Source organism: Tachyglossus aculeatus (genome assembly GCF_015852505.1).
Source record: "Tachyglossus aculeatus isolate mTacAcu1 chromosome 12 unlocalized genomic scaffold, mTacAcu1.pri SUPER_6_unloc_1, whole genome shotgun sequence".
Taxonomy (NCBI): Eukaryota; Metazoa; Chordata; class Mammalia; order Monotremata; family Tachyglossidae; genus Tachyglossus; species Tachyglossus aculeatus.
In genome coordinates, this window is record NW_024044828.1 from 18,790,438 (window position 1) to 18,811,420 (window position 20,983).

General features: G+C 50.3%; 1 protein-coding gene across 2 annotated transcripts; it reads right to left on the reverse strand.

The window, feature by feature from the left end:
* Window positions 1-8,876: 8,876 nt before the first annotated feature.
* SDR39U1 (short chain dehydrogenase/reductase family 39U member 1) lies at window positions 8,877-19,133 on the reverse strand. 2 transcript variants are annotated; one of them, XM_038740982.1, is made up of 6 exons: window positions 19,107-19,133; window positions 17,304-17,410; window positions 14,625-14,707; window positions 12,123-12,244; window positions 9,698-9,841; window positions 8,877-9,405 (listed from the first exon to the last, which is right to left on the reverse strand). In XM_038740982.1, exons 1-6 carry the CDS (start codon window positions 19,120-19,122, stop codon window positions 8,996-8,998), a joined length of 882 nt encoding a protein of 293 aa, XP_038596910.1. In that variant the 5' UTR covers window positions 19,123-19,133; the 3' UTR covers window positions 8,877-8,995. The 2 variants fall into 2 exon arrangements, with proteins under 2 accessions (XP_038596910.1, XP_038596911.1); XM_038740983.1 differs by lacking the exons at window positions 12,123-12,244; window positions 19,107-19,133 and having other exon boundaries at window positions 17,304-17,393.
* Window positions 19,134-20,983: the final 1,850 nt, after the last annotated feature.

Genomic DNA, 20,983 nt, shown 5'->3' on the forward strand with positions numbered 1-20,983 from the left:
GACGGGGGAGACAGACAACAAAACAAAACGTGGAGAGGTGTCAAAATCGTCGGAACAAATAGAATTAAAGCTATATGGACATCATTAACAAAATAAATAGTACATTTACTATTAGAGTAATAAATATATATAACATATAACTATATAAATAATATAATATAAAATATATTATATATTATAATATATAATAAAATATATAAGTAATAAATAAATTGGAACTGTACCCATGTGCTGTGGGGAGGGGAAGGAGGTTGGGCGTGGGGGGACGGAGAGGAGAGGGAAAAGAGGGTTCAGTCTGGGAAGGCCTTCAGCCCGACAGCACTTAAATTCATATCCGTTATTTATCTACATTATTGTCCGAATTCCCCCTCTAGACTGTAAGCTCCCCGTAAGCAGGGAACAGACCTACCAACTGTTTTATTGTACTCTCCCAAAAGTTTAGTATAGTAAGTGCTCAGTAAATATGATCGATTGATTGAGTTGGTAGACACATTCCCTGCACATCGTGAGCTTAGTCTAGATGGGGAGACAGACATTAATATAAATAAAAAGTGTATCGATACGTTAGCTGTTAGTTAAGTGTGACACGGAAGAACAAAGCAACCTGTTTAGCTGTTTACCGTGGACTTTGGCATTGTAAAGAATTTATTGGCAGGTAGATGTGGGGAGAAACTTGTTTCCAAGAAACAGGAAATGTTTTACCTAGCAATAAGGCAGTGTGGCCTAGTGGATAGAGGCCGGACCCGGGAATCAAAAGGACCTGGGTTCTAATCCCAGCTCCACCACTTGTTTGCAGTGTGACTTGGCAATCACTTTGCTTTTCTGGGCCTCAGTTTCCTCATCCGTATAAGGGGGATTAAGGCTGTGATTCCCACGTGGGACATGGACTGCATCCAGCCTGGTTTTCGTGTGTCTACCCCAGTGCTTAGTACATAGTAGGATCTTAGAAAGTACCACTAAAAAAAAAAACAAAAAGCACCCACTTCACCTTCTGCTTCAGGACTATTCACTCAATCGTATTTATTGAGCGCTTACTGAGTGCAGAGCACTGTACTAAGCGCTTCGGAAGTACAAGCAGCGTGAGAAGCAGCGTGGCTCAGTGGAAAGAGCCCGGGCTTAGGAGTCGGAGGTCATGGGCTCTTTTAGACTGTGAGCCCACTGTTGGGTAGGGACTGTCTCTATATGTTGCCAATTTGTACTTCCCAAGCGCTTAGTACAGTGCTCTGCACATAGTAAGCGCTCAAAATATACGATTGATGATGATGATGATGATGATGACAGACGACAAAACAAAACACGTAGACGGGTGTCAAAATCGTCAGAATAAACACTTACTATGTGCCGAGCACTCTAGCTCAGTGGAAAGAGCCCGGGCTTGGGAGTCAGAGGTCATGGGTTCAAATCCAGGCTCCACCGCTTGTCAGCTGGGTGACTTTGGGCAAGTCACTTCACTTCTCTGGGCCTCAGTGACCTCATCTGTAACAAGGGGATTAAGACTGTGAGCCCCACATGGGACAACCTGATCACCTTGTAACCTCCCCAGTGCTTAGAACAGTGCTTTGCACATAGTAAATGCTTAATAAATGCCATTATTATTATTATTATTACTAAGCCCTGGGGTAGATACAAGATAATCAGGTCCCACATGGTTCTCACAGGCTAAGTAGGAGGTAGAGCGGGTACTGAATCCCCATTTTGACTACGATTCACATATGTTGATTCACGAGTGGACAACAATCATTTCTCCCCTCTTCATGCGTCTCCTCTACCCCTCGCATATTGTCATCATCAATCGTATTTATTGAGCGCTTACTATGTGCAGAGCACTATTGTCACCAAATTGGTGACCCTAGACAGGTAATAAGAGGTGTGTTGTTGTGAAGAGAGCTAGGACAGGTTTGTAGTCTAAACGAGGGACTGGGAAATTGTCTTCTAATCGAGCTTCTGACACTGATTTTGGCTCTGATGTGGTTTTGTGGGGTTATTGTCACCAAATTGGTGACCCTAGACAGGTAATTAGAGGTGTGTTGTGAAGAGAGCTAGGACAGGTTTGTAGTCTGAACGAGGGACTGGGAAATTGTCTTCGAATCGAGCTTCTGACACTGATTTTGGCTCTGATGTGGTTTTGTGGGGTTATTGTCACCAAATTGGTGACCCTAGACAGGTGATAAGAGGTGTGTTGTTGTGAAGAGAGCTAGGACAGGTTTGTAGTCTGAACGAGGGACTGGGAAATTGTCTTCTAATCGAGCTTCTGACACTGATTTTGGCTCTGATGTGGTTTTGTGGGGTTATTGTCACCAAATTGGTGACCCTAGACAGGTGATAAGAGGTGTGTTGTCGTGAAGAGAGCTAGGACAGGTTTGTAGTCTGAACGAGGGGCTGGGAAATTGTCTTCTAATCGAGCTTCTGACACTGATTTTGGCTCTGATGTGGTTTTGTGGGGTTATTGTCACCAAATTGGTGACCCTAGACAGGTAATAAGAGGTGTGTTGTTGTGAAGAGAGGTAGGACAGGTTTGTAGTCTGAACGAGGGACTGGGAAATTGTCTTCTAATCGAGCTTCTGACCCTGATTTTGGCTCTGATGTGGTTTTGTGGGGTTATTGTCACCAAATTGGTGACCCTAGACAGGTGATAAGAGGTGTGTTGTTGTGAAGAGAGCTAGGACAGGTTTGTAGTCTGAACGAGGGACTGGGAAATTGTCTTCGAATCGAGCTTCTGACACTGATTTTGGCTCTGATGTGGTTTTGTGGGGTTATTGTCACCAAATTGGTGACCCTAGACAGGTGATAAGAGGTGTGTTGTTGTGAAGAGAGCTAGGACAGGTTTGTAGTCCGAACGAGGGGCTGGGAAATTGTCTTCTAATCGAGCTTCTGACCCTGATTTTGGCTCTGATGTGGTTTTGTGGGGTTAACCTGGGAAAATGCCAGTTCCAATCCTAAAACGCCGGAGGGGACACGAGAGGGTCAGCTTGTCCTCTAGAAAGGAAGCTCGCTGTGGGCAGGGAAGGCGTCCATTACAATGCTATATCGTACACTCCCAAGTGCTTAGTACAGTGCTCTGCACCAAGCACTCGATAATAATAATAATGACGGCATTTATTAAGCGCTTACTATGTGCAAAGCACTGTTCTAAGTGCTGGGGGGGTACAAGGTAATCAGGCTGTCCCACGGGGGTGCTCACAGGGTTCATCCCCATTTTACAGATGAGGGAACTGAGGCCTGGAGAAGTGAAGCGGCTTGCCCAAAGTCACACAGCTGACAGTTGGTGGAGCCGGGATTTGAACCCATGACCTCTGACTCCAAAGCCCGGGCTCTTTCCATTGAGCCACGCTGCTTCTCCGATAAATACGACAGATTGACTGAATGGAAAGAGCGCGGGCTTGGGAATCAGAAGACCCGGGTTCTAATCCAGGTCCCACCACTTGTCTACCATGTGACCTGGGGCCAGTTGCTTTGCTTCTCTGTGCCTCAGTTTCCTCACCTGTAAAATGAGGATTAAATTACTTGCTCTGTTTTCCGCCTAGACTGTAAGCCCTCTATTATTGTTGAGGTATTTGTTAAGCGTTTACTATGTGTCATTCTAAGCTCCGGGAGAGATGCAAGTTAATCAGGATGGACACAGTCCCTGTCCCACGTGGACATCATGGTCTAAGGGATTGGAACTGTATCCAATCTACTTATATTGTATCTATCCCGGTTTTTAGTAAAGCCAAGGTTCGGACCCACGGAAGCAGCACGGCCTAAAGGAAAGAGCCCGGGCCTGGGAATCCGAAGGACCTGGGTTCTAATCCCGACTCCGCCCCTTGTCTGCTTTGTGACCATTGGGAAAATCACTTTTCTCTATGCCTGTTACCCGATTTGTAAAAACGGGGTTTGAGACTGTGAGCTCCACTCGGGACAGAAACTTTGTCCAACCTCATCATCATCAATCATATTTATTGAGCACTTACTATGTGCAGAGCACTGTACTAGGCGCTTGGGAAGTACAAATTGGCAACATATAGAGACAGTCCCTACCCAACAGTGGGCTCACAGTCTAAAAGGGGGAGACAGAGAACAAAACCAAACATACTAACAAAATAAAATAGAATAGATATGTACAAATAAAATAAATAAATAGAGTAATAAATATGTACAAACATATATACATATATACAGGTAACCAACCTGATTTGGTTGTATCCATCCCACCGCTTAGAACAGTGCCCGGCACGTAGTAAGCCCGTAACAAATACTATAATAAATATTATTATCACTCCCTTCCCTGTGTCTGTTATCTCATCTGTAAAAATGGGGTTTAAGACTGTGAGTCCCATGTGGGACAGCAAATGGGTCCAACTTGATTCGCTTATGTGTATCTCAGCGCTTAGAACAGTGCTTGGCAAATAGTAAAGCGCTTCACAAACACCATTTATTAAAAAATAACATTGACCGATTGGATCACGCTTACCAATGCTATTGTCCTGTATTTTCCCAAGCCCTTAGTACAATGGTCTGCACACAGATTTCAATAAACACCATGGATTGTGACGTGATCTAATGTTATCTCTTGGTCTGAACTCCGACCCTGACGACTGCGTGGGTGGAGACTGCCTGTCACCTCAGGGTTAGGGGTATGGTGTGTTTGTATTTTTTTTAATGGCATTTATTAATGGTAATAATAATAATAATATTGGCATTTATTAAGCGCTAACTATGTGCAAAGCACTGTTCTAAGTGCTGGGGAGGTTACAAGGTGATCAGGTTGTCCCACGGCGGGCTCACAGTCAATTCCCACTTGACAGATGTGGGAACGGAGGCACAGAGAAGTGAAGTGACTTGCCCAAAGTCACACAGCTGACAGTTGGAAGTGAAGTGACTTGCCCAAAGTCACACGGCTGACAAGTGGCGGAGCCGGGATTTGAACCCATGACCTCTGACTCCAAAGCCCGGGCTCTTGCCACTGAGCCAAGCTGCTTCTAAGCACTTGGGTGAGTATACTACAACGAAGTTCCTTTCCCACATGGGGCTCACAGTCTTAATCCCCATTTTACAGATGAGGTGATTGGGGCCCAGAGATGTAAAATGACTTGCCCAGGGTCACACAGCAGACAAGTAGCAGAACCAGGATGAAAACTGAAGTTCTCCTGACCTCAGGCCCGCTCTCTATCTGCTTCCCTGTAAGCGAGAAGCACCGTGCTACGTGACTTAGGAAAATAAAACACAAGCCAAAGACAGCTTTCCGGACCTCGAGAAGATCCCACTCTAATGGACTGTGAGCCCACTGTTGGGTAGGGACCGTCTCTATATGTTGCCAACTTGTCCTTCCCAAGCGCTTAGTCCAGTGCTCTGCACACAGGAAGCGCTCAATAAATACGATTGAATGAATGAATGAACGACTGTGCTCCTCTGGACACCGGCCGTGATAAAAATATAGTTGCTGGTATGCGGGGCTGTTGGCGCAGATTCAGTATGTGGTATTTAATAATAACAATAATAATGACGGCATTTATTAAGCGCTTACTATGTGCCAAGCACTGTTCTAAGCACGGGGGGAGATACAAGGTGATCAGGTTGTCCCACAGTCTTCATCCCCATTTTACAGATGAAGTAACTGAGACCCAGAGAAGTTAAGTGACTTGCCCAGAGTCCCACAGCTGACAATTGGCGGAGCCGGGATTTGAACCCATGACCTCTGACTCCAAAGCCCGGGCTCTTTCCATTGAGCCACGCTGCTTCTAATGGGCAGTGCTCCTCTGGACACCGGCCGTGACAAAAATATAGTTGCTGGTATGCGGGGCTGTTGGAGCAGATTCAGTATGTGGTATTTAATAATAACAATAATAATGACGGCATTTATTAAGCGCTTACTATGTGCCAAGCACTGTTCTAAGCGCTGGGGGAGGTACAAGGTGATCAGGTGGTCCCACGGGGGGCTCCCAGGCTTCATCCCCATTTTCCAGATGAGGGAACGGAGGCACAGAGAAGTGAAGTGACTTGCCCAAAGTCACCCAGCTAAGTGGCAGAGCCGGGATTTGAACCCACGACCTCTGACTCAATCAATCGATCGTATTTATTGAGCGCCTACTGTGCGCAGAGCACCGTACTAAGCGCTTAAGCGACTCCAAAGCGATAGATACAATTCAAGCAGGTGGGACCCAGCCCCCGTCCCGCATCGGGCTCACCGTCTAAGAGAACAGGTAATCATTCATTCAATCATATTTATTGAGCGCTTACTGCGTGCAGAGCACTGTACTAAGCGCTTAAGCGACTCCAAAGCGATAGATACAATTCAAGCAGGTCGGACCCAGCCCCCGTCCCGCATCGGGCTCACCGTCTAAGAGAACAGGTAATCATTCATTCAATCATATTTATTGAGCGCTTACTGTGTGCACAGCACTGTACTAAGCGCTTAAGCGACTCCAAAGCGATAGATACAATTCAAGCAGGTCGGACCCAGCCCCCGTCCCGCATCGGGCTCACCGTCTAAGAGAACAGGTAATCATTCATTCAATCATATTTATTGAGCGCTTACTGCGTGCAGAGCACTGTACTAAGCGCTTAAGCGACTCCAAAGCGATAGACACAATTCAAGCAGGTCGGACCCAGCCCCCGTCCCGCATCGGGCTCACCGTCTAAGACAACAGGTAATCATTCATTCAATCATATTTATTGAGCGCTTACTGTGTGCAGAGCACTGTACTAAGCGCTTAATCGACTCCAAAGCAATAGATACAATTCAAGCAGATCGGACCCAGCCCCCGTCCCGCATCGGGCTCACCGTCTAAGAGAACAGGTAATCATTCATTCAGTCATATTTATTGAGCGCTTACTGTGTGCACAGCACTGTACTAAGCGCTTAAGCGACTCCAAAGCGATAGATACAATTCAAGCAGGTCGGACCCAGCCCCCGTCCCGCATCGGGCTCACCGTCTAAGAGAACAGGTAATCATTCATTCAATCATATTTATTGAGCGCTTACTGCGTGCAGAGCACTGTACTAAGCGCTTAAGCGACTCCAAAGCGATAGACACAATTCAAGCAGGTCGGACCCAGCCCCCGTCCCGCATCGGGCTCACCGTCTAAGAGAACAGGTAATCATTCATTCAATCCTATTTATTGAGCGCTTACTGCGTGCAGAGCACTGTACTAAGCGCTTAAGCGACTCCAAAGCGATAGATACAATTCAAGCAGGTGGGACCCAGCCCCCGTCCCGCATCGGGCTCACTGTCTAAGACAACAGGTAATCATTCATTCAATCATATTTATTGAGCGCTTACTGTGTGCAGAGCACTGTACTAAGCGCTTAAGCGACTCCAAAGCGATAGATACAATTCAAGCAGGTCAGACCCAGCCCCCATCCCGCATCGGGCTCACCGTCTAAGAGAACAGGTAATCATTCATTCAATCATATTTATTGAGCGCTTACTGTGTGCACAGCACTGTACTAAGCGCTTAAGCGACTCCAAAGCGATAGATACAATTCAAGCAGGTCGGACCCAGCCCCCGTCCCGCATCGGGCTCACCGTCTAAGAGAACAGGTAATCATTCATTCAATCCTATTTATTGAGCGCTTACTGCGTGCAGAGCACTGTACTAAGCGCTTAAGCGACTCCAAAGCGATAGATACAATTCAAGCAGGTCGGACCCAGCCCCCGTCCCGCATCGGGCTCACCGTCTAAGAGAACAGGTAATCATTCATTCAATCATATTTATTGAGCGCTTACTGTGTGCACAGCACCGTACTAAGCGCTTAAGCGACTCCAAAGCGATAGATACAATTCAAGCAGGTCGGACCCAGCCCCCGTCCCGCATCGGGCTCACCGTCTAAGAGAACAGGTAATCATTCATTCAATCATATTTATTGAGCGCTTACTGTGCGCAGAGCACTGTACTAAGCGCTTAAGCGACTCCAAAGCGATAGATACAATTCAAGCAGATCGGACCCAGCCCCCGTCCCGCATCGGGCTCACCGTCTAAGAGAACAGGTAATCATTCATTCAATCATATTTATTGAGCGCTTACTGCGTGCAGAGCACCGTACTAAGCGCTTAAGCGACTCCAAAGCGATAGATACAATTCAAGCAGGTCGGACCCAGCCCCCGTCCCGCATCGGGCTCACCGTCTAAGAGAACAGGTAATCATTCATTCAATCATATTTATTGAGCGCTTACTGCGTGCAGAGCACCGTACTAAGCGCTTAAGCGACTCCAAAGCGATAGATACAATTCAAGCAGGTGGGACCCAGCCCCCGTCCCGCATCGGGCTCACCGTCTAAGAGAACAGGTAATCATTCATTCAATCATATTTATTGAGCGCTTACTGTGCGCAGAGCACCGTACTAAGCGCTTAAGCGACTCCAAAGCGATAGATACAATTCAAGCAGGTGGGACCCAGCCCCCGTCCCGCATCGGGCTCACTGTCTAAGAGAACAGGTAATCATTCATTCAATCATATTTATTGAGCGCTTACTGTGCGCAGAGCACCGTACTAAGCGCTTAAGCGACTCCAAAGCGATAGATACAATTCAAGCAGGTGGGACCCAGCCCCCGTCCCGCATCGGGCTCACTGTCTAAGAGAACAGGTAATCATTCATTCAATCATATTTATTGAGCGCTTACTGTGCGCAGAGCACCGTACTAAGCGCTTAAGCGACTCCAAAGCGATAGATACAATTCAAGCAGGTCGGACCCAGCCCCCGTCCCGCATCGGGCTCACCGTCTAAGAGAACAGGTAATCATTCATTCAATCCTATTTATTGAGCGCTTACCGTGTGCAGAGCACTGCACTAAGGTAACCCTCGTTTTATAGATGGGGAAACTGAGGCGGAGAGCCGCTAAGTCATTTGCCCAAGATCACTCGCCAGAGTCCAACGACGGAGTAGACCATCACAGGGATGTGAACTACGCGCATTTATTGACCGAAGATCGGCTCTATACAGGAGGGGACCCTGATCGGAGGCGAGGAGAACGGGCCGTGGGGCTACTTGCGCCCAGGGTGGCTTGGCTGTCGCCCCTCAGGCCACCACCTCCCTCAGGGCGGCCTCCAGATTTGGGAACTTGAACCGGTAGCCACTGGCCAGCGTCCGCCTGGGCAGGACCTTCTGGCCGTCCAACAGCACGGTGGCCCGCTCCCGCCCGAAGACGGCCCGCACGGCGAAGCCGGGGAGCGGGAGGACGGCTGGGCGCCCCAGGGCGGCCCCCAAGGCCCGGGCAAACTCCGCGTTGGTGGTGAGGGCCGGGGCCACCCCGTTGAGGACCCCTCGCACCCGGTCCCCCTCCAGGGCGTGGACCACGATGCCCGCCAGGTCCTCCACGTGGATCCACGGGAAGGGCTGGCGGCCCGTCCCGACGGGCCCGCCCAGGCCCAGCCGGAAAGGCGGCAACAGCTGGCGGAGGGCGCCTCCGCCACGGCCCAGCACGACCCCTGGCCCGGACAGGGGCGCGGGTGAGAGGGGGGCGTGGGGCGGACCAGCCCCCCTCCACCATCTACCGTCCCGGCCAGGGGAACTCCTTTCAATCGTATTTACTGAGCGCTTCCTGTGCGCAGAGCACTGGACTAAGCGCTTGGGAAGCCCAAGTTGGCACCACAGAGAGACGTGGGTCCCCTGGACCGTCCCCTCTTGCCCCCCCAGACCCGTTCAACGTACGGGGGGCCGGTTTGGGGGTTGGGGGGGGGTGGCACCCTCCCCACCTCCCCTCCCTCTCCACCTCCTCACCAGACCGCACCACCACGAGGCGCGTGGAGTCCTCTGGGACCTTGGCAGCCGCCTCCCACTCGCTCACCAGGCGAGAGAAGAAATCAAAGTCGCCCCCGGGACTGTCCTCGTGATACTCCGCGGTGGGGCTGGGCCGGTAATATCCTGGAACGGGAAGTGCCTTTAATGATAATAATAATAATAATAATAATAATGGCATTTATTAAGCTCTTACAATGTGCAAAGCACTGTTCTAAGCACTGGGGAGGTTACAAGCGCGTAGAGAAGCAGCATGGCTCAGTGGACTTTTCTCTCTCTCTCCTTTTTCTCTCTCCCTCCTTTTTCTCTCTCCCTCCTTTTTCTCTCTCCCTCCTTTTTCTCTCCCTCCTTTCTCTCTCTCCTTTTTCTCGCTCTCCTTTTTCTCTCTCCTTTTTGGAGAGAGTTGGCTTTGGCTTTGGAGTTGGCTTTGGCTTTGGAGTTGGAGGTCATGGGTTCACACCCCGGCTCCACCAATTGTCAGCTGTGTGACTTTGGGCAAGTCACTTCACTTCTCTGGGCCTCAGTCACCTCATCTGGAAAATGGGGATTAAGACTGTGAGCCCTCCAAGGGACAACCTGATCAACTTGTAACCTCCCCAGTGCTTTGCACATAGTAAGCGCTTAATAAATGCCATCATTATTATTATTATTATTACAAGGTGATCAGTGTGGCTCAGTAGGAAAGAGCCCGGGCTTTGGAGTCAGAGGTCATGGGTTCAAATCCCCAGCTCCGCCACTTGTCAGCTGTGTGACTTTCGGCAAGTCACTTCACTTCTCTGGGCCTCAGTGACCTAATCTGTAAAATGGGGATTGAGACTGTGAGCCCCACGAGGGACAACCTGATAACCTTGTAACCTCCCCAGCACTTAGAACAGTGCTTTGCACATAGTAAGCGCTTAATAAATGCCATCATTATTATTATTATTACAAGGTGATCAACGTGGCTCCTCAGTAGGAAAGAGCCCGGGCTTTGCAGTCAGAGGTCATGGGTTCAAATCCCAGCTCCACCACTTGTCAGCTGGGTGACTTTGGGAAAGTCACTTCACTTCTCTGGGCCTCAGTGACCTCATCAGTAAAACGGGGATTGAGACTGTGAGCCCCAAGAGGGACAACCTGATAATCTTGTAACCTCCCCAGCGCCTAGAACGGTGCTTTGCACATAGTAAGCGCTTAATAAGTACCATCATCATTATTACTATTATCAGGTTGTCCCATGGTGGGGGGGGGTCACAGTCTTCATCCCCCATTTTCCAGATGAGGGAACTGAGGCCCAGAGAAGTGACTTGTCCAAAGTCACCCAGCTGACAACTGGCGGAGCCGGGATGTGAACCCATGACCTCTGACTCCAAAGCCCGGGCTCTTTCCACTGAGCCACGCGACACGCAAAGCACCGGCCTCGCCTCTCCCCTCACCCGCCGGGGCTTCCCTCGGGGGGCCTGGGGAGACCGCAGCCCCCCAAGAGGCCCAGGGTGCTACCGTTCCTAGCAGAGGGACGGTTATTGATTCCTTCCAGACTGTGACTAGACTAGACTAGACCATACCGGATCTTGTGGCATCTAGCTTTGCTGATGAGATCTTAATTCTTATTTGATCCACCAAGCTAGATCTCTTCCTCCCTTCAAGGCCCTACTGAGAGCTCACCTCCTCCAGGAGGCCTTCCCAGACTGAGCCCCTTCCCTCCTCTCCCCCTCGTCCCCCTCTCCATCCCCCCCATCTTACCTCCTTCCCTTCCCCACAGCACCTGTATACATGTATATATGTTGGTACATATTTATTACTCTATTTATTTATTTATTTTACTTGTACATATCTATTCTATTTATTTTACTTTGTTAGTATGTTTGGTTTTGTTCTCTGTCTCCCCCTTTTAGACTGTGAGCCCACTGTTGGGCAGGGACTGTCTCTATATGTTGCCAATTTGTACTTCCCAAGCACTTAGTACAGTGCTCTGCACACAGTAAGCACTCAATAAATACGATTGATGATGATGATGATGATGTGAGCCCACTGTTGCCAGCTTGTACTTCCCAAGCGCTTAGTCCAGTGCTCTGCACACAGTAAGCGCTCAATAAATACAATTGATGATGATGGTGATGATAGCCCACTGTTGCCAGCTTGTACTTCCCAAGCGCTTAGTCCAGTGCTCTGCACACAGTAAGCGCTCAATAAATACGATTGATGATGATGATGTGAGCCCACTGTTGCCGGCTTGTACTTCCCAAGCGCTTAGTCCAGTGCTCTGCACACAGTAAGCGCTCAATAAATACGATTGATGATGTTGGGTAGGTAGCGTCTCTATATGTTGCCAACTTGTCCTTCCCAAGCGCTTAGTCCAGTGCTCTGCACACAGTAAACGCTCAATAAATACGATTGATTGATTGATTGATTAGTCCCCTCAGGCACACACCTACACCTGTGACCAGGACCCAGGCCCTGGGGGGGTGGGCTGCGGCGGCGATGGCTTTGGCCAGCGTCCGGGTGGTCTCCAGCCGGCTGCTGAGCACCTCTTTCTGGAAAGCCTCGTTCCACCTGCCGGAGAAAAGGGCAGGGGCGGTTGCTGGAGGGGGCGTCCCCTCTTCGCCACGGCCGATCGGCAGGGAACGTTTATTGAGCGATGAGCCCCCTCCTCCCTCACCTCCCTTCTCTCCTTCTCCATCGCAGCGTGGCTCAGTGGAAAGAGCCCGGGCTTTGGAGTCAGAGGTCATCGGTTCAAATCCCGGCTCCGCCCATTGTCAGCTGTGTGACTTCGGGCAAGTCACTTCACTTCCCTGGGCCTCAGTTCCCTCATCTGGAAAATGGGGATTAAGACTGTGAGCCCCCCGTGGGGCAACCTGATCACCTTGTAACCTCCTCAGCGCTTAGAACAGTGCTTTGCACATAGTAAGCGCTTAATAAATGCCATTATTATTATTATTATTTTTATTATTATTATCGCAGCCCACACCCTCCGCTCCTCTGCCGCCGCTCACCTCCTCCCCGGGCCTCATTCTCGTCCGTCCCGCCGTCGACCCCCGGCCCACGTCCTCCCCCTGGCCCGGAATGCCCTCCCTCTGCACATCCACCAACTCTTCCTCCCTTCCAAGCCCTCCTGAGAGCTCACCTCCTCCAGGAGGCCTTCCCACACTAAGCCCCCTTTTTCCTCTCCTCCTCCCCGCAGCACCTGGATAGATGTTTGGACGGATTTATTTTACTTGTACCTATTTACTATTCTATTTATTTTGTCAGTGATGTGCATCTAGCTTTACTTCTATTTATTCTGATCCCTTGAGAAGCAGCGTGGCTCAGTGGACAGAGCCCAGGCTTTGGAATCAGAGGTCATGGGTTCAAGTCCCGGCTCCGCCAATTGTCAGCTGGGTGACTTTGGGCAAGCCACTTCACTTCTCTGGGCCTCAGTTCCCTCATCTGTCAAATGGGAATGAAGACTGGGAGCCCCCCGTGGGACACCGTGATCACCTTGTAACCTCCCCAGTGCTTAGAACAGTGCTTTGCACATAGTAAGTGCTTAGTAAATGCCATCATTATTATTGACACCCGTCCACGTATTGTTTCGTCGTCCGTCTCCCCCTTCTAGACTGTGAGCCCGCTGTTGGGTAGGGACCGTCTCTAGATGTTGCCAACTTGACCTTCCCAAGCGTTTAGTCCAGTGCTCTGCACACAATAAGCGCTCAATAAATATGACTGACTGACTGACTGAATGAGACTGTGAGCCCACTGTTGGGTAGGGACCGTCTCTAGATGTTGCCAACTTGTCCTTCCCAAGCGCTTAGTCCAGTGCTCTGCACACAGTAAGCGATCAATAAATACGACTGACTGACTGAATGAATGAATGAGACTGTGAGCCCACTATTGGGTAGGGACCGTCTCTATATGTTGCCAACTTGTACTTCCCAAGCGCTTAGTCCAGTGCTCTGCACACAGTAAGCGATCAATAAATACGACTGACTGACTGACTGAATAAATGAGAGTGTGAGCCCACTGTTGGGTAGGGACCGTCTCTATATGTTGACAACTTGTACTTCCCAAGTGCTTAGTCCAGTGCTCTGCACACAGTAAGTGATCAATAAATATGACTGACTGACTGACTAAATGAATGAGACTGTGAGCCCACTGTTGGGTAGGGACCGTCTCTATGTGTTGCCAACTTGTCCATCCCAAGCGCTTAGTCCAGTGCTCTGCACACAGTAAGCGATCAATAAATACGACTGACTGACTGAATGAATGAATGAATGAGACTGTGAGCCCACTGTTGGGTAGGGACCGTCTCTATATGTTGACAACCTGTACTTCCCAAGCGCTTAGTCCAGTGCTCTGCACACAGTAAGCGATCAATAAATACGACTGACTGACTGACTGAATGAATGAGACTGTGAGCCCACTGTTGGGTAGGGACCGTCTCTAGATGTTGCCAACTTGTCCTTCCCAAGCGCTTAGTCCAGTGCTCTGCACACAGTAAGCGCTCAATAAATACGATTGATTGACTGATAACAGCCCGTTCAATAAATACGACTGACTGACTGACTGAATGAATATTGATTGATTGATTGATAACAGCCCGCTCAATAAATACGACTGACTGACTGAATGAATGAATATTGATTGATTGATTGATAACAGCCCGCTCAATAAATACGACTGACTGACTGACTGAATAAATGAATATTGATTGATTGATTGATAACAGCCCGCTCAATAAATACGACTGACTGACTGACTGAATGAATGAATAACAGCTATCCCCAGCCCAGAACGGAGTCGCTCCAGGAGATTTGGGAAGAGCCTATGCAACCTGCCAGGGGGACCCCACAAATCCGAAAAGCTTACGGGTTGAACTGGGGTGGGACCACTCCCGGGGGGCTCCACGCGCCCCCACCCCGGACCCAAGCTGCCCCGACCCCAGCCCCGGACCGACCGGCGGAGGGGGTTGAGGACGTTCTCCCCGGCCAGGTTGACGGCAGCATCGCAGGGAGGCAGCCCGGAGTCCCGCAGTTCATCCTACGGAGACACAACACAGGATTGCGAGCTTGTAAACTCACTACAGGCAGGGTGTGTGTCTGCTAATTAATAATAATAATAATAAGGATGGCATTTATTAAGCGCTTACTATGTGCAAAGCACTGTTCTAAGCGCTGGGGTAGATACAAGGTAATCAAGTTGTCCCACGTGGGGCTCACGGACTTAATCCCCATTTTCCAGATGAGGGAACTGAGGCCCAGAGAAGTGAAGCGACTTGCCCAAAGTCACCCAGCTGACAAGTGGCGGAGCCGGGATTTGAACCCATGACCTCTGACTCCAAAGCCCGGGCTTTTCCCACTGAGCCACGCTGCTTCTCTAATTCTGTCAAGCTCTCCTACTGAGAGCTCACCTCCTCCAGGAGGCCTTCCCAGACTGAGCCCCCTCCTTCCCCTCCCCACACCACCTGTATATATGCTTGTGCAGATTTATTACTCGATTTATTTTATTTGTACCTATTTATTCTATTTATTTTATTTGGTTAATATGTTTTGTTTTGATGTCCGTCTCCCCCTTCTAGACTGTGAGCCCGCTGTCAGGTAGGGACCATCTCTATATGTTGCCAACTTGGACTTCCCAAGCACTCAGTCCAGTGCTCTGCACACAGTAAGCGCTCAATAAATACGACTGAATGAATGAACGAATGAGAAGCAGCGGGGCCTAGTGGCTACAGCCCGGGCCTGGAGGTCCGAAGGACCTGGGTTCTAATCCTGGCTCGGCCATGTCTGCCACATGAGAAGCAGCGTGGCTCAGTGGAAAGAGCCTGGGCTTTGGAGTCAGAGGTCATGGGTTCAAATCCCAGCTCCGCCAACTGTCAGCTGGGTGACTTTGGGCAAGTCACTTCACTTCTCCGGACCTCAGTTCCCTCATCTGGAAAATGGGGGTGAAGACTGTGAGCCCCCCGTGGGACAACCTGATCACGTTGTAACCTCCCCAGTGCTTAGAACAGTGCTTTGCACATAGTACACACTTAATGCCATTATTATTATTATTATGTCCGCTGTGTGACCCTGATCAAATCACTTCACTTCTCTGTGCCTCAGTTACCTCATCTGTAAAATGGGGATTGGGAGTGTGAGCCCCATGTGGGAAAGGGACTGCGTCCAACCCGATTTGCTTGTCTCAACCCCAACACTTAATACAGTGCCTGGTGCATAGTAAGTGCTTAAAAAATACCACAATTATCTTATTTTATTGTACTCTCCCAAATAATAATAATGGCATTTATTAAGCACTTACTATGTGCAAAGCACTGTTCTAAGCACTGGGGAGGTTACAAGGTGATCAGGTTGTCCCCCGGGGGGCTCACAGCTTTAATCCCCATTTTACAGACGAGGTAACTGAGGCTCAGAGAAGTGAAGTGACTAGCCCAAAGTCACCCAGCTGACAAGTGGCGGAGCCGGGATTTGAACCCATGACCTCTGACTCCAAAGCCCGGGCTCTTTCCACTGAGCCACGCTGCTTCTCAAACAATACAGTGTTCTGCATGTAATAGGAGCTCAATAAATACCATTGATTGATTGTTGTAGGCAGGGTACGTGTCTACCAATTCTGTTACATTGTAATAATAATAATTGTGGTACTTGCTAAACATTCATTCAACCGTATTTATTGAGCGCTTACTGTGTGCAGGGCACTGGACTAAGCGCTTGGGAAGTCCAAGTCGGCAACATATGGAGACGGTCCCAACCCAACAACGGGCTCACAGTCTAGAAGGAGACAGGCAACGAAACAAAACATGTGGACCGGGGGTCAAAATCGTCAGAATAAACACTTACTATGCGCCGAGGACTTTACTAAGCGCTGGGGTACATAAATGGTAATCAGGCCCCACATGGTTCTCACCGGCTAAGTAGGAGGGAGAACGGGTACTGAACCCCCATTTTGCAGATGAAGGACCTGAGGCCCAGAGAAGCTAAGTGACCTGCCCAAAGTCACCCAGCTGACAATTGGTGGAGTCGGAATTCGAACCCACGACCTCGGACTCCAAAGTCCATGCTCTTTCCACTGAGCCACGCTGCTTCTCTAAAGTCCCTCTAGACTGTGAGCCCGTTGTTGGGTAGGGACCGTCTCTATATGATACCAACTTGTACTTCCCAAGCGCTTAGGACAGTGCTCTGCACACAGTAAGTGCTCAATAAATATGATTAAATGAATTGAATGAATGACTTGTTTAATAATAACAATGATGGCATTTATTAAGCGCTTACTACGTACCAAGCACTGTTCTAAGCGCTGGGGAGGTTACAAGGTGATTAGGTTGTCCCACGGGGGGCTCACGGTCTTCATCCCCATTTGACAGATGAGCGAACTGAGGCCCGGAGAAGTGAAATGACTTGCCCAAAGTCACCCAGCTGACAAGTTGCGGAGCCAGAATTCGAACCCACGACCTGACTCCAAAGTCCATGCTCTTTCCACTGAGCCACGCTGCTTCTCTCAAGTGGCTTGTTTCCCCCCCCTCCAGTGCTTAGAACAGTGCTTGGCACCTATTGAGCGCTCAACCCATGCCACCATTGATTGATTGATTGATTGATTAATTAAAAGCAGTTGCCCTTTGGTGAGCCCTGCCCCCACGTACCCACGTGATGCGGTCAGGCCCTGCCCGGCGCGACAGCAGGGTGAGCGTGTGGCCTCGGACCCTCAGCAGGCGGCCCAGGGCGCTCCCCACGAAGCCGGACCCTCCAGCTGCCAAGAGGAGACAGGGATAATAAGAATAATAATGATGGCATTTATTAATTTCTTTAATTATTAATTTAATTAATTAATTAAGTTTGGTTTTGTTCTCTGTCTCCCCCTTCTAGACTGTGAGCCCACTGTTGGGTAGGGACTGTCTCTATATCAATCAATCAATCGTATTTATTGAGCGCTTACTGTGTGCAGAGCACTGTACTAAGCGCTTGGGAAGTCCAAGTTGGCAACATATAGAGACAGTCCCTACCCAACAGTGGGCTCACAGTCTAAAAGGTGGAGACAGAGAACAAAACCAAACATACTATATGTTGCCAACTTGTACTTCCCAAGCACTTAGTACAGTGCTCTGCACACAGTAAGTGCTCAATAAATACGATTGATTAAGCGCTTACTATGTGCGAAGCACTGTTCTAATCAATCAATCATATTTATTGAGCACTTACTATGTGCAGAGCACTGTACTAAGCGCTTGGGAAGTACAAATTGGCAACATATAGAGACAGTCCCCACCCAACATTGGGCTCACAGTCTAAAAGGGGGAGACAGAGAACAAAACCAAACATACTAACAAAATAAAATAAATAGAATAGATATGTACAAGTAAAATAAATAGAGTAATAAATCTGTACAAACGTATATACATATATACAGGTGCTGTGGGGAAGGGAAGGAGGTAAGATGGGGGATGGAGAGGGGGACGAGGGGGAGAGGAAGGAAGGGGCTCAGTCTGGGAAGGCCTCCTGGAGGAGGTGAGCTCTCAGCGGGGCCTTGAAGTTCTAAGTTCTAAGCAGTTCTAAGCACTGGGGAGGATACAAGGTGATCAGGATGTCCCATGTGGGGCTCACATTCTTCATCCCCATTTTACAGATGAAGTAACTGAGGCCCAGAGAAGTGAAGTGACTTGCCCAGAGTCACCCAGCTGACAATTGGGGGAGCCGGGATTTGAACCCATGACCTCTGACTCCCAAGCCCCAGCTCTCTCCATTGAGCCACGCTGCTTCTCAATGGCTGGGCACGGACCGCCGCCGCCCGCCCGGGGGCGCTCGGGACCCGCCGCCCGACGCACTCTACCGCGCCGCCGGGAGGGGGCGCCCAAGCGCCACACTCCCTCCGCCCCCCCAGCGCTCTCACGGCCGCCGGAGGGGGCGCCCTCGAGCCGCACTCACTCCCCCCCAGCACTCTCAAGGCCACCGGAGGGGGCGCCCTCGAGCCGCACTCACTCCCTCACCAGCACTCTCACGGCCGCCGGAGGGGGCGCCCTGGGGCCGCACTCACTCCCCCCCCCCCAGCACTCTCTCACGGCCGCCGGAGGGGGCGCCCTGGGGCCGCACTCACTCCCCCCCTCCCCCAAGCACTCTCTTACGGCCGCCGGAGGGGGCGCCCTCGGGCCGCACTCACTCCCCCCTCCCAGCACTCTCACGGCCGCCGGAGGGGGCGCCCTCGAGCCGCACTCACTCCACCCCCCAGCACTCTCTTACGGCCGCCGGAGGGGGCGCCCTCGAGCCGCACTCAGTACCCCCCCGCACTCTCACGGCCGCCGGAGGGGGCGCTCTCGGGCCGCACTCACTCCCCCCCCCCCCCCCAGCACTCTCTCACGGCGGCCGGAGGGGGCGTCCTCGGGCCGCACTCAGTCCCCCACCGGCACTCTCACAGCCGCCGGAGGGGGCGCCCTCGAGCCGCACTCACTCACCCACCAGCACTCTCATGGTTCCCGGGGCTCAGCGCGCATGCGCCACCACTCCCGGCCCCCGCTCCGCGCAGGCGCGCGAGGCGTCGGGAGCGCGCCGCGCTCGGGCCCGCGGGCTGGGACGGGGATTTAAAGGGCCAGGAGCCCAATTTCTCTCAGCCTGGGAGCCCCGGGTGGCACGTGGCCTGTGGCCAACACGACGGCCTTATTTATTAATAATAATAATAATAATAATAATAACGTCTGTATTTGTTAAACGCTTACTATGTGCCAAACGCTGTTCCAAGCACTGGGGGGGGGGGGGGATACAAGGTGATCAGGTTGTCCCTCAGGGGGCTCACAGTCTTCATCCCCATTTGACAGATGAGGGAACTGAGGCCCAGAGAAGAATAATAATGGCATTTATTAAGCGCTTACTAGGTGCCAGGCACTGTTCTAAGCACTGGGGGGGGGGGGATACAAGATGATCAGGGTGTCCCCCGTGGGGCTCCCAGTCTTCATCCCCATTTGACAGATGAGGGAACTGAGGCCCAGAGAAGTGAAGTGACTTGCCCAAAGTTACCCAGCTGACAAGTGGCGGAGCCGGGATTTGAACCCATGACCTCTGACTCCAAAGCCCGGCCTCTTTCCACTGAGCCACGCTGCTTCTCAAAATGGCTTCTGTCCCCTTCACTGCACAGAAACCGCCACCTCAAGAGTCACCAATGATCTCCTTCTTGCCAAATCCAACAGCCTCTACTCCATCCATCCTAATCCTCCCTGACCTCTCAGTTGCCTTCCCTACTGCCAACCTCCCCTTTCTCTTGGAAATATTATCCAACTTGGGCTTCACGGACGCTGTCCTCTCCTGGTTCTCCTCCTATCTCTCTGGCCGCTCGTTCTCGGTCTCCTTCGCGGGCTCCTCCTCTGCCTCCCACCCCCTAACAGTGAGGGTCCCTCAAAGTTCAGTTCTGGGTCCCCTTCTATTCTCCGTCTACACCCACCCCCTTGGAGGACTCACTCACGTGGCTTCAACTATCATCTCTAAGCAGATGATATCCAAATCTCCCATCTCCAGCCCTGATCTCTCTCCCTCTCTGCAGTATCGCATTTCCTCCTGCCTTCCAGAAATCTCTACTCGGATGTCCTCCTGCCATTTCAAACATAACGTGTCAAAAACAGAATTTCTTATCTTCCCACCCAAACCCTAGCCGCCCCCCCGGGCCTTTCCCGTCACTGTAGGTGGCACCATTCATTCATTCAATCGTATTTATTGAGCGCTTACTGTGCGCAGAGCACTGTACTAAGCGCTTGGGAAACATATAGAGATGGCCCCTACCCAACAACGGGCTCACAAGCCTTTAACCTTCGCATTATCCTTGAATCCAATCTCTCCTTCTACCCGCATATTCAATCCATCACTAAATCCCGTCGGTTCCACCTTCACAACATCGGTAAAAATCTGATCTTTCTCTCCATTCAGACTGCTACCGTGTTAATACTATGCTAATTCATATGTTACATACTATGTTAATACTATGTTAATTCATGCTATCCCACTTGGATGACACTATCAGCCTCCTTTCTGACCTCCCTGCCTCCTGTCTCTCCCCTCTCCAGTCCATACTTCACTCATTCATTCAATCAATCAATCATATTTATTGAGCGCTTATTGTGTGCAGAGCACTGTACTAAGCGCTTGGGAAGTACAAGTTGGCAACCCATAGAGACGGTCCCTACCCAACAGTGGGCTCACAGTCTAGAAGGGGGAGACAGAGAACAAAACCAAACATATTAACAAAATAAAATAAATAGAATAGATAGGTACAAGTAAAATAAATAGAGTAATAAATACATACAAACATATATACATATATACAGGTGCTGTGGGGAGGGGAAGG

What these genes read in the sequence shown, in the direction of transcription:
- SDR39U1 (XM_038740982.1), bottom strand. An exon ending in GGCCTGACCGCATCACGTGG is followed by an intron (nt 14,708 to 17,303) that starts GTACGTGGGGGC and finishes GTGTCTCCGTAG; the next exon opens with GATGAACTGCGGGACTCCGG. An exon ending in CCTCGTGGTGGTGCGGTCTG is followed by an intron (nt 9,406 to 9,697) that starts GTGAGGAGGTGG and finishes TGTCCGGGCCAG; the next exon opens with GGGTCGTGCTGGGCCGTGGC.